This window comes from Diabrotica undecimpunctata, chromosome 1 (assembly GCF_040954645.1).
Source record: "Diabrotica undecimpunctata isolate CICGRU chromosome 1, icDiaUnde3, whole genome shotgun sequence".
Classification (NCBI taxonomy): Eukaryota; Metazoa; Arthropoda; class Insecta; order Coleoptera; family Chrysomelidae; genus Diabrotica; species Diabrotica undecimpunctata.
The window spans coordinates 187,169,028-187,183,030 of NC_092803.1; the positions used below are offsets into that span (position 1 = coordinate 187,169,028).

A 14,003-nucleotide genomic window follows, 5' to 3' on the forward strand; every position below is an offset into this window, starting at 1 on the left:
TTATTACACAAGCAAGGAGACATAACAGATCTAAAAAACTACCGTCCTATCAGTTTGCTTTCATACAAACATATATAAACCTTTCACAAAAATTATCAAAAAAAGGCTGGACACTAAATAAGACTTCTATCAGCCTAGAGAACAAGCTGGATTAAGATCGGGATACAGCACTAACGACCACTTACTAGTGATAAAAAACCTGATTGAAAAGTCTGCAGAATACAACTAACCATTCGCACTGATATTTGTCGACTACGAGAAAGCATTCGATACCATAAGCCATCAGAAAATATTAAAAGCATTGACAAAATACCAAATAAACCATCGCTACACTGACATAATCAAATATATCTACCAAAATGCCACAGCTAACGTAAGACTATCTGAACAAGAAACAAATAAATTCTGTATAAACGAGGAATACGGCAAGACGCCACAAGAAGAAGGCAACAGACTATCAGACAACCGATGAACAAAATGTATTGTCGAGTTGAGACCAAGACAAGGAGCAATACGAAACAGAGGACGCCCACCAACTACATGGACTGACGACCTGAAGCATGTTAGCTGTAAGCGCCACAAGGCAGAGACAGATGGAACGAGCTGAGGGAGACCTATGTCCAGCAGTGGACGCATACAGGTTGTTGATGATGATGATGATGACTATTTTGTAAATTTAACCTTTTATTTATTTCACGATATATTTATTTCTCTATATTGTTTCATTTAGGCAACCCTGTTTTCCTTCTTTTCTTTACATTTTGGCTTCACTTCCTCTTTTAACCATTGTGTTTTCTTTTTTAATGTCGTAGTGTTCGTTACTTTCCTGTCTCCAAGTAATTCTGTTGTTGCGTTTATTATGTTATTTTTAATGTTTTTCCAGCTTTCCTTAATGATATTATTTTCTAATATTTCATTCTCAGAAATATTTTATGATATTCTTTTTCTATATAAGTATCGATTCCGTATTTAGTCCTTCGACAATGATTTTTGTTTGTGTTGGTACGCACCCAAGCGCTAGCATTTAATGATGATTCATATTTTACATAATACTAGGCTATGGTCGCTACCTACATCTCCTCAGTTGAGGTATCTTAAGTCGATTATTGTTGATGAATGTATATCTCTGTTAGTTGAGCTATCATAGATGTTTGACCACGGGTCAAAAAATATTTTGTTTATTTTAAGTTCTTTATTCGTGCAGAAGTTTATCATCAGTTCTCCATTTTTATTTTAATTATTTTTGTTATGTTTTTGCTTAATTTCGTTTACTACTTGGTTGCCTATTCGAGCGGTAAAATTCTCTAGTATTATCATAATTCCTCTGACTTGATTTACTAGTTCTAATTGGTTATAAAATGTTTTCCTTGTTGTTTGAGGCTTGTTATTTTCTGGATCGTATACTCCGATAATGTTTAGGTCTTTCTTTTCCATTCCTATCGTTGCTATTACAATCTTACCTAATACGTATTCACATTCTTTGAAAGGGAGAATCACTTATTATATTAGTCTAGTGATAGTCATGGCTGAAAACGATAACACGGAAGTTACTAATTATGGTTTTCGGCCGTTGGATATATATTTTATGCGCATTTCTTGTTATAAAATTAGCAGTCTATTTTGCTATATCCATTAATTCTCTTTCTCCTAGATATGTTAGTAATCGTAGGTATACATCGTAGGTATCGTGGACAGAGGTGTTGTTAGTTTTCGGTACTTTTTAGAAATCCATCTGACTCCAATTAATTATATTAAAAGTATAATTAAACCCGGGACATGCGTAGATAATAAGGGCTGTAAACAATTTTTTCTGTTAGGATGTATTTTATACACAGTAACAATTTTTTTCGAGGCAATGGAGGTGCAGATAAAACGAGTTAAAGTCTTTCTTCGGGAAGGAAAATTTAGTGAGAAATAAAAAAGCAAATAGACTAAGATGGGCTGGACAAGTGATACGCAATAGTGGCAATCGCCTTGTAACGTTATAAACGTCACATCTTTATTAATTTATATTTAAATAATTATTTTATTTTAATTTCTTTACCTCCAGCTTCGTTTTTACTATTTTTGCTTCAAAAAGTAGTTGGCGCCCTCTGTCTTTCTTTTCTCTTTCTCTCTGTCCGGTAGACTAAATATTCTGTTCTATGTTGACTGAAGTGCTAAATACATCATAGGCATACGTCCTATGTCATCTGTGGTAACCTCATTTTAGTCTCCCTACTTTTTGCCAATCAACTTTTCTAAACGTAGTGGGAATATAATTATTTTTTGCCTGTTTTTAAAATGTATAAAAGACGTCAAAAATTAATATAGGCTTCATTTTATGGTCTGCAGAATTCTCTTGGGTTTATTGGCTGTATTATTGGTTTTATTGGCTTTATTGCAGAATTTATCGATTAACTGCAGCTGTCCGCAGCTAATCACCTAATCACCTAATTGGGACCAATTGGAACCACATAAGTATAATATGGAAGAACTGCAGCTCAGGAGGGCCTAATCATCTAATTGGGAGGCCACACAATCACCCATCGAAGCCATAAGTATCGCCAAATTTATTTATTGTAAAGCATTGGCAGGGTTGATTGTTTTTTTTTTATTTTTAATAAATATGTCTAGTTAAATAATTGTTTTATTTGCTATCAGTTAGTGGTTCATTGTTTAATTCCTAGTTTAAGTTAAGACGAATTCACACTTGAGATACTGAGCTAGGCGAAGCATAGACGATAAGCTCCCATGGTTGATTGTGGTATTATTTTTATAACAGTATTTCAGTTCTCTTTGGTAGTCTTATCGCTACAGCCTTATAAACAATGTGTTTTGGGAAAGACCAGATTGGAGAAAATCAGTAAGACGGACCAGAAAAAGAATGCAGTCAGAAAGGATTTGGAGTAAACGGGAGTGAAATAATAGGAAATAGTGGCACAGGATCGACAAACACGGAAGGCAATAGTAAACACGGCAAATAGTCACGAATAGCTGTAACACCATTGATGATGATCATGATGAAATTATTGGGAAATTAAAAAATTAAACAAGCCATAATTTCGACAGTGGCGTAAAATACAGAAATGCACAGGTCTCGTGTCCCTTTGAAGGTCTGATGTTATCATCATTATCAACCTGTATGCGTCCACTGCTAGGCATAGGTCTCCCTCAACTCTTTTCATCTGTCTGCGCATCAAGTTATTGCTAACAAGCTTCATGTCGTCAGTCCATCTAGTTCTTGTCTTGGTTTCTACTCGACAATACGTTTCGTCCATCAGTTGTCTGATAATCTGGCAACGTGTCCTGCCCAATTCCATTTTGACGATGCAATTTTTTCGATGACGTCTGTTGTTTTTGTTCTACGATGTCTTTCTTTGTTTTGGATTCGGTCTCTCAGAGAGACACCCAACCTGGTGTTTCATAGCCCTCTAAGTCACGCGAATTTTATTCACTACCTATTTTGTGAGTGCTAATGTTTTTGCTTCATAAATGAGTACAGATAACACACAAATAAGTACAGATGACTTGGTCAAAGATTTTCCTTTTAAGGCATATGGGTAGATCCAATCTAAATACATCGTTTAATTTACCAAACGCTGCCCAGGCTAATTATATGCGACGTGGGAGCTCACATGTCTGGTTATCTCTGCTCAACCGAATTTCATGTCCTAAGTACTCATACGATGTAGTCTGCACAATATTCCTTCCATCAACAGCAAGATTTAGCACCAGATTAGTCAATATTTGCATCTTGTTCATATTGATCTTTAGTCCGACCTTCAAGAAAGCGTAATTTTTCAAACATTATTATTGCATCATCCATACGATCGGCTATAAGCACGATGTCATCTGCAAATCTCAAATTGCAGAACTTTTCTCCGTTTATGTTGATTCCACACTCGTTCAGATGTGCCTTCTTTCAAGTATTTTCTAAAAGCGTCGTGAATAGCTTTGAAGAGACGGTACTCCTCGCTGTCTCGCTGTAGTCTTATGCTAGCTGCATTTTGGTAGATATTTTGATTATGTTACTGTAGTGATCGTCTATTCGGCATTCTGTCAATGCTTTTAACATTTTCTGATGGCTTGTGGTATCGAATGCTTTCTCGTAGTCGACAAATATCAGTACGAATGGTTAGTTGTATTCTGCAGATTTCTCTATAAGGTTTTTTATCACTAGGAAGTAGTTGTTAGTGCTGTATCCCGATCTAAATCCAGCTTGTTCTATAGACTGATAGAAGTCTAATTTAGCGTCCAGCCTTTTTTTGATAATTTTTGTGAAAAGTTCATATATTTGTGAAAGCAAACTGATGGGACGGTAGTATTTTAGATCTGTTATGTCTCCTTGCCTGTGTAATAAAATAATGACTGCATTGTTCCATTGAGAAGGAGTTTTTCCTTGGTAGATGCATGCGGTGAAAAGCGTGGCCAAAGCCTGGATAATTTTATTTTCATCTAGTTTGATCCCTTCGATCACTAGACCGTCATCGCCAATTTTTTATTTCTAAAAGTGCTGTTTTAAATTCGTATGGAGTTATTTCTAACATTAATTGTGATCCCTGGTTTGTGATCTTGGGCAGGGGCTGATCTTGCCTTTCGTCGATGCTCTCATACACTTCGCGATAAAAGGATTCGATAACCTCAAGGATTTTGGTCCTATCAGTAGTAATATTTCCATCTTTGTTTTTTATTTTATACATATTTTTGTTGCCTATGTTGTTCATTTTTTGCCTTGAAACTTTTGTTTTCTTGAGTTATTTTATTTATTTCTCTTGTATTGATTTCTCTTACGTCTTTTCGGATTGACCGATGGATATCTTTTTTTAATTTCTTTATTGTTGTGTAGTTGGAGCCGTATTTTTCCGCAAGCTGTCCTCTTTTACCTATTAGTTTTTCTTTATGAGTTTACCTATTAGTTTCGTTTCTTTTAGAGCCTTCGTTATGCCATCATTTGTTTGATCTACATCTTCTATTTCATCTTGTAAGTCTTGTATATGTCTGGTTAGTATATCTTTATAAAGGTCGTTCTTTTCTAGGGGGATTGCATTTCGTTTTTTTTTTTAGTTTTTAGGATCATCTTTATTCTTTCCAATTTGACATTTAATAATATCTTAGCTCAGATTAATCTGTAGTTGCTTCCTATTGGAAATTTGTTGAGTACTTTGATGTCTTTGATTAGTTCTTTTATGTTTATTATGATATAATCTATTTCATTTTTGATACTACCATCTGGACTGATCCATGTCCATTTACGCTAAGGATTTTTATCGAAAAAAGAGTTCATTATGGATAAATTTTCCTGGTGTAAAAGAAGTTTAGCAATCTTTGCTCCCGTACATTTCTTTCGCCATATCCATACTTACCCATTGCTACTTCTGTATCTAATGTTATAGCGAGAAAGTATTTGTACTACAATTTCCTGTATTTTAAACTACTAAAACGTGTTGCAACGTGTCATTAAGCAATATCAGGAGTTATAAAATAATGCATTAATTTTCCTTTTTAAAAAATTTAATGAAAGACCCTACCCTACCTATCATAAAGTAGTTATATTTTGTACAGATAAAATATTTGCATATATTAATGAAACACCCTGTATAACTGCGAATCTTTGTGTGAAATCTACTTCTGCTCCTAGTAATTATAGTGTATAGTGACCAAATATTCCGGATAATCAAGAAACTTGGCATCGTCCCTTAACTCGGTCAAACCAAATAGTCGAACGAATACGCTTATAAATAATCTTTTTATAGCCTGAAACGAAATAGAGAGAAACAAAGATAGTGGACGTAGCGTCGCGACGCTTTACAGCTTATTCACAGCTGACATCGCGTGAAACTATACGGAAAGCTTAAAATAAAACTAAAAAGCAACAAAAACAACGACCTTTTCACGCGAAATGTCTCTCGTAAGAATTTGTGCTAAAAGTTAAATTGTTTTCACGAGTTTAACGTGAAGCATTTTCTCGTTAAAATGTTCAAATGTGCAAGGGTAGTTATATTTGTGATTTTGGTAGTGGTTATTGAGGGGATAAGAAGAAAGCCTGTCAACGTCGGTAAGTTTTCAGATACAAATATGATACAAATGTTAATAATATTTGGTTGTTCCAAAAGTCTAACTGTTTAAAGCTTGTTTTTATATTTAAATTCATTTATTTATTAACTACAATGTTATATATGGTCACTTTAAACCACTCTGTGCATTCTGATATTGTCGATTGAACTTTTAAGTTCTTAACCTTATTATCCCTTACAGACCCACGACAATATAACGTATTGCAGAAGAATATCAATGTCTTGTTGAAGCGAAGCTTCTACACTGGCGTTGTATTACATTTTTTTCTTTACAGTAAAATGCGAGGCGAGCGAAACGTCATAAAATAGTGGTTCTTGACATCTATTTACTTTTCTCGATCAATTCGTTTCTAGTCATTATATATTTTTTTAAGCGCAATTAATGTCACAGAATTGAAATACCTGTCAAAAATATGTGATTTACTTTGGGTTAGGTATTTTGCGAAATGTAATATGACAGGGGAGCTTAAGCCGCAATTCTTGAATTTTGCGAACGCAGATGTATTCATCATCATCAGTTGGCGCTACAGCCCTTCGTGAGCCTTGGCCTGCTTCAAAACATTCTTCCATTCACGCAGATGTATTGCCTTGGTATATTTCGAAGTTAGTCACAATACCGATCAGTTTAGATATTACAAAATTTTTTAAATCCACAGGCCTAGGTTTATTTTTGACGTACTGCTTCAGTTTAGATCTGTCTAAAAATGGTATTATTTGTTTATCAATTGAGTAATTTCTCCGTAGCCTTTTAATTTCCCTATATCTTTTTCTAATAAAATCTATCATGGGTTAAAATTTCGACAATTTATTATTGTTTTGTTTTCGTTGCAAACTTTGTTTTCATCTTCAATATACTACAACAAAAAGTCTTAAATTTAATTGCCAGTACATACGTAATCTTGGATATTTAATGCATCCAATAACTGCATGGGGCATCCACATACGGAACTTACATATATAAAAAACCTTAACAGAGGAAAAGAATTCAGAGCATTCTATAAGAAAGTTAACATCAACAGGAAAGAATTCAAGACAACCACAAGACAATACAGAAGTCAAAATGGCGACCTATTAACAACAAGGGGAAATGTATTGAGTAGACGGGTGGAATACTTTAACCAGACACTTAATATGGAAGAAGAAGAAGAAAACCTGAAAGACGAAAGAGATGAGGTAAGGGGAGCAGACGAGAGGGAAGAGGAACTACCAAAGATTCTTGAAGTTAAAGATGCAGTTAAAAAACTAGCCACTAACAAATTACCCGAGATAGATAATCTCCCAGCTAAACTATATAAAGAAGGTAGCCATGATAATATTATGGCATTACAGCAGCTTATAAAAGAAATATGGACACAGAAATCCCTCCTCAATAATTGAAATATTGGAATACTTTGCACCATACACAAAAAAGGATATATCTTTGACTGCTCTAACCACAGAGGAATTAAGCTTCTAAATGCAGCATATAAAATATTTTCCTTGGTACTATATCACCGAATGGCACCATATGCAGAACGGATAGTAGGAAAATACCAGGCTGGTTTCAGAGGTGGTAAATCTACAATTCTTCAAATTTCAACTCTGAAACAAAATTTTGGAAAAAACACTGGAATAAGACATTAATACTCATCACATATTTATAGACTACAAAGCAGCCTACGACTCTGTGAATGATAGAGAAATGTTCAAAGCAATGAAAGAGCTAGGAATACTAAATCAATTGGTAAAACTAGCTCTTGAAAAAGTTGAATGTAGAGTACGAATTCAGGGGGAACTGTCTAAACCTTTTAAAACAAATAATGGGCTGCGCCAGGGAGACCCTCTCTCCTGTATACTGTTCAATCTGGTTTTGGAAAAATTAATACATATGTCACAAATTACAACCACTGGTGTATATATATAATGTCGGTTTACAACGTTTTTCGACGTCTTCCGATTTCCAATCTCCATCTCATTCTATCGTTCCATAGATCGTCCTCCAGTTCTCTTTCTCTGATTTCTTGAGCAACTCCTTCTCTCCAACTTCTTCTAGGCCTTCTTGGTCTTCGCCTACCTCTTAGTTACCATTCAAGAATTTGTCTTGGTATTCTACAACCTCTCGCGAGAGCCTGGAACTAGAGAATGCGTCCCCGGGTGGTGGCTAGGGGTAAGCCCTCACCAGCATCAGCTGGCGGGTAGGTGGGAAATAAAATACCATCCGCAGACCAACAGGTAGGGCAGACGATACTCTTAAGCTGCAGTGAAAGCAAACCGTCTAGGAGAAGGAAAGCTCCAAAATCAAATCCTGGTCCTCCAAGTTGAGGGTTGGGGCATCGGGTTAACCACTCGATCCTCGTCAAAAATGGTAAAGTTTAAAAAAACCCCAAAATCCAGCCTCGAAACCGAACAACCACTGGTTCAATCTATAATAAATCAGTGCAAATCCTAGTCTATGCTGACGATATCAATGTTGTTGGGAGAACAGAAAACGCTCTACGAGAGGCGTGTGTAGCATTAAAAGAATCAGCTACAAAAATATGTTTAATAATAAACACCAACAAAACGAAATATATGAAAATAAGCACGCATCCACAAATCCTACGACCACTCGTTATAGAAAACGAGGTCATCGAAGCAGTGAACGAACTTGTATAACTGGGAGTGCTCCTTAATACTGAAAATAATACTACCGCAAAGATAAACCGCAGAATTTGCACGGCCAATTGATGCTATTTTGGGCTCAATCTCCTCCTTAAATCCACAATTATATCGAGAAATACAAAAATAAAACTCTACAAAACAATAATACGCCCAGTCCTAACATATGGTTCAGAGACCTGGACTCTAACAAAAAATAATGAAAACATGTTAGGATGTTTCGAAAGAAAAGTACTAAGGCGAATCTATGGAGCAGTGAATGACAATGGAGTGAAGTGGAGAAAACGATACAACTTCGAACTTTATAGAATATACCAGGAAACAGATATCGTAAAACACGTCTGATCTGCATAGGGCATGTAGTGCGGATGGAACAAAATGACCCAGCTAGAAAAACGCTCCTTGATAGATCCATTGATCAGAGAAGAAGAGGAAGACCTAGAACGAGGTTCCTTGATAATATCGTTGAAGACATAAGAAATATGGGAATACGCGCTTGGCGGAGAAAGGCGATGGATAAGGACGACTGGAGAGAAATTTTTGAGGAGGCTAGGACCCACGCAAGTTTGTAAAGCCAGAATGATAATGAATGCACTCCAAGAACTGCATGCATTCCAAAAAAAAATTATTTTCCACAAGAGTTACATGTGGTTTTATTATATTACCATTTTTGTATACGTAGTATTGATTTGTAAGTACTGCGGTCAAATCAAAAACGCTTATGGTAAATATTTATCAAAATATTGAAATGGTGATAATATTTCTCCAATAGCCTCAATTTTTTTATTTGAAATATCTATCTGATGAAATGTTCTTTTCTCCCAAGTAAAACTTTGCTTTCTTTTATGACATTTCTTGTTTTTATTTTTATGTTTTTTTGCATTAGGATTTAAAGCATTACTTGTTGAACTTATTATATTAAAGAAAACTTTCCTTCTTTTTAGCTATTTTTCTAAACGACGATGACCAATACGAGATTTCAACAATTGCAGTTATTAGCGTCATACGACGAGTCAACCTGTACCACAGAGTGGAATCATTTTTGCACCCCCACATCTTTAAAGTTCAAAAATATGAAGTTTTAAAGACAGGCCAAATAGGTAAATATATTAGTTAAGACAACACCATTTTCGTACTTCTTTCTGGACCCGAAGTTTGTATTTTATTTGTATAGCATTGATTGATTTTTTTAATTAGTGTTAATATTACTACACTGTTACAACTGGACTGAATGTTCGTGTAGATATATATAAATATATATATATATATATATATATATATATATATATATATATATATATATATATATATATATCAAAAAATACGACCGTTGATTCAATTTAAAATATATTCAATGGTTGAATAGCAGAGGTTTTTATCGGTCAATAATTGGCAAATGAAAGTCGTCAACTACTTTATTGATTTATTCGAATACGTTTCGCTTTTATTTTTAAAAGCATCATCAGTTCACTACAAATAAAAAAGATTTTAGAATATAAGTAAACAACCAACAGGGTTTATACTTACAAAAACAATTTGTAGGATTTTTTTTATAGATGTTATAAAAACTCTACGATAACTTAACATTAAAGATTAACAACTAAACGAGAGAAACAAAACAAAAAAATACAAGAAAAACTCTAACAACACTAGTTCATTTAATTTTAACCGATGGCTTCATTTGAATGTTGGTTTAAACTCTTTCGAGGGTCACCACACTAATTTTTTCGATTGTTTTCTATCAGCTCTAGGATGTCATAATTTTCACATGTGGCTTATTGACGTGCATGTGTTTCTTTGGGATGCAGGAAGCAGGTACGATTCTTGAGGGAATTAGCGAGCGGAACGTGGACAGACCATTTTTTAAAAAAGGATTCATTTTTTCTTTTTCTTTAAAAAACAAACAAAAAAAATGGAAAGAAGAATGGAAATGAAGTTACTGTGTTGTAAGGGGTTTTTTTTATTTGTTTTTTATGATAAGAGAGTAGTGATATATCTGGCTCAAGTTGTCGATGTCGGTTCTCTTATTTAAGGACGATGGATGTTTTAGAATTTGACACATTTCAAGGATGGATCGCTTATGATAATTTTTTTGTTTGCACAGTATTTTGGTATTCGTGAAGTTGATACTGTGTTTGGTTGAAATGGCATGCTGTGCAAGGGCACAAGATGGTTTAGAAATCCAAATGTCGCTTTTGTGGGACATTAGTCGACCTTGAAGAGAGCGGCTGGTCTGGCCAATGTAGCAGGAGTTGCACTCTGCACAGGGTACATGATAGACGACATTAGTTTGTTCTAGAGGGGCCAATGGAGTTTTTGTCTTAGAAAATAACTTTCCTAAGGTTCTGGTATTTTTTAAGGCTATTTATTTGTGGGCAGTACGGCAGCAAAGCATATTTTGTGGTTTGTTCAGGAGTGAGAGGGGAATTATTCATCTGTATTTTGTTAGATATGGACGCTAATGTTAGCCCGTTGGGTGTTTCGGTAATGGACCGCTCATAGCTTTTAGAATATAGAAATTTATTGATGATGGATGCCGGATAGGAGTTATCTATGAGAATGGACTTCAGTAGATTGAGAGATTCTTCTTTGTAAAGCGGGTGTGTCAACATGTGTACTCTAAGGCTGAGGGCTTGTACCAGGTTAAGTTTATATCTGATTGGGTGTGTCGAATGGTAATTTAAGAAACGGTTGCTAGCCATTTCTTTTCTGTACCAGGTAGTGACTAATCTGTTATTCGGTGTGCGAATGATTCGCATATCTAAAAACGGGATACTGTTATCAACCTCAAATTCACATGTAAATTGTAGGTGAGGATCAAAGCAGTAAAAACTGATAAGGTGTCCACCGCCTTATCCGACGGGGTTGCTAAAATCAGATCGTCGACATACCGTTTTACAAAGGGAACCTGGAAATCGAACTTCTAGATACTCTCATTAATAAGATCATCTAGTATAAAGTTGACTAGAATAGGAGAAATCGTGAATCCCATAGGAGTTTTAAAAATTTGGCGATAATATTTATCATTGAAAATTAAATAATTGGTGTCAAAAATCAATTTTAATAATTCGGAAAAAGTTTCCCAAGATATCGGTCTGTGGGGTTGGATTTGATTCCAATGGTTACGGAGAGAAGTTAATACGCTGGAAAATGGAAGATTTGTGAACAAGGATACTACGTCAAAACTTACTAAGACAAAGAATCTGGGTAGTTGTTAATTATTCGTGCGAAACATATATCCGTTCTGCATATGGTGCCATTCGGTGATATAGTACTGTGGAAGATTTCAAGAAATTTACAAATGCTACAACACAAAATCGAACCGACAGAAAGTGCACCTTATACCATAATAGACTTTGTTAAAAAGGCTGGGCTGAAGGAATAACTTTAACCTATGGATGAGCCACAATATGACCTTTTAGGTCGAGTGGACGGATGATTAAGCGCTTACTCAAATTGAACCTAACATAACATAAATGTATATCGAGAATAATGCCTAGTAATAATAATAAAGTAAACTTTTATTAAATTATGTAAATATTCGTCACAAAAGCAAATGAGAGTAGGTACTGTAAAATGCTTGTTATTTTTAGTATAGTAATTGCTAGAAAGTCATATACACTTCGGAGTAAATAGACTACAATTTTTAATTTTACACAGAAATTCCTAATTAGTATACTAAGACTAGATTGTTAAAAGAAAGGACTAATTTTTATGATCTTGCATGCTAATAGAAATTAGTCATACACATTTTCATTAAAGCAGCTTTCATTAGATTGGGAGAAGAAAAAGCATCTGTTTGCAGAGATAAAAGGAAGGAGGTTCTGGTTATATTTACTTCCCATCTTGTTCACTCGGTCCTCCATTTCCGCCCCCTGTTTTCAACTTAACGTCAAGCAGTGACGTAGTGCAGGATCTATTCGTTAATTTTTGACTTTCAACTAGGAGAACTAAGTACGAAAAAGAAATCAAGAAATACAGAAATGTCCTGGGCAAATACTAAACAAGATTTTTAAAATATTTTAAACTAGAACAGCATTAAAAAAATCCTCTTGCTGCTTAGAAAGAAAGTGTAGGGTTTTTCTTTCCTAAAAATGTTTAAGGGTGAATACTTTTTAAAACAAATATTTTTTTAAACTTTTAGTTTAAAGAGAAAAAATTGGATATTTATTTTTATTGTACATGAACAGTTATTCCAAAAATTATCTTAATTTATTAAAAAACATGACATTAAACCTTCTAACAAAACAGACTTTAACACTATGGTTATGTATCAAATGTCAGAAAAAGATGTACTTACTGTCATAATATGTCGAAATAAACCTCCCAACTTTTCTAAATTATTAATTAATTATCAAAAGTTAATTTAATTTAAAAGAAACTAAAATATGACAATTAGCTGATACATAAAACTTTTATTTTTTTATAAACTTTTTAAATTGACATGAGGGCAAATCTTATTGTATTAACAAAAAATGTTTATTTAGAAAAATTTAGCAAAACTACCTGCTTCACTGGCTAATTATTTCTTTTTAATTTATAGAAAAAATTCGTTACCTTACATTTGAATATTGTCTTACAAATAAACATTGTCTCACAAACTTTAAACAATCAAAATCTGAAAAAGACACAAAATGGAGGCTGCTGCTGGACAAATCCTGGGAGAAATGAAATCAAATAAGAAGACTAGACTTCAGGATATTCAGGATGATAACAATATGTGATTCTTCAAACCCGGCTGATTATTATCCATTTAAAACCATGTCGGCTTACTTAGCCCTCAGGACGCTCTAATCAAATCTCTTGTTACCGGATACAGCTTACAACAAACGGTAATTAACTCATATTACCAAGATTTCTACATGATATTTTGAGCTCAAATCACCTTCTTCTCACACACATATGAAATTAAGGCAAACTTCTGCCGGTTTTCAAAACTCAAAGAGAACGAACCTTCTTCTTCCGTCGCTGCTATTACTCTCCTCGAATTCTTCTCCTCTCAACGCCAACTCTCTCGTGTCAAACTCGTACTTTCTCGTACCAGATTTTACTTGTATATATATATATGTGGCTAAACACCCCTTTAGGGGTTACGCCGCTTACGCTCTCTAGATCTATGTTTTGAGGTAGATCAGTCCTCATGTTCCTTATTTAATTTTCTCAGTTATTTTTCTCCATTGTGTCCTATCTCTGGTTTTTCCTTTCCACTGTCGTATGCCCGCCTTGTTGAGATCATTTACAACTTCTTGTAACCATGTAGATCTTGGTCTTCCACGTCTTCTTTTGCCAGCTGGTGTCCATTCCAATATT

General features: G+C 34.5%; 1 protein-coding gene across 1 annotated transcript in view; it reads left to right on the forward strand.

Moving 5' to 3' along the window:
- The first annotated feature begins 5,762 nt into the window (after positions 1-5,762).
- The window catches only part of LOC140432723 (glutamate receptor ionotropic, kainate 2-like), a 100,469-nt gene continuing 92,228 nt past the window's right edge, over positions 5,763-14,003 (forward strand). Inside the window, exons 1-2 of the mRNA XM_072520793.1 lie at positions 5,763-6,037; positions 9,638-9,793. Coding sequence (XP_072376894.1) covers positions 5,956-6,037; positions 9,638-9,793 — 238 coding nt within the window. The 5' untranslated portion in view covers positions 5,763-5,955. The remainder of the gene's footprint in view (positions 6,038-9,637; positions 9,794-14,003) is intronic.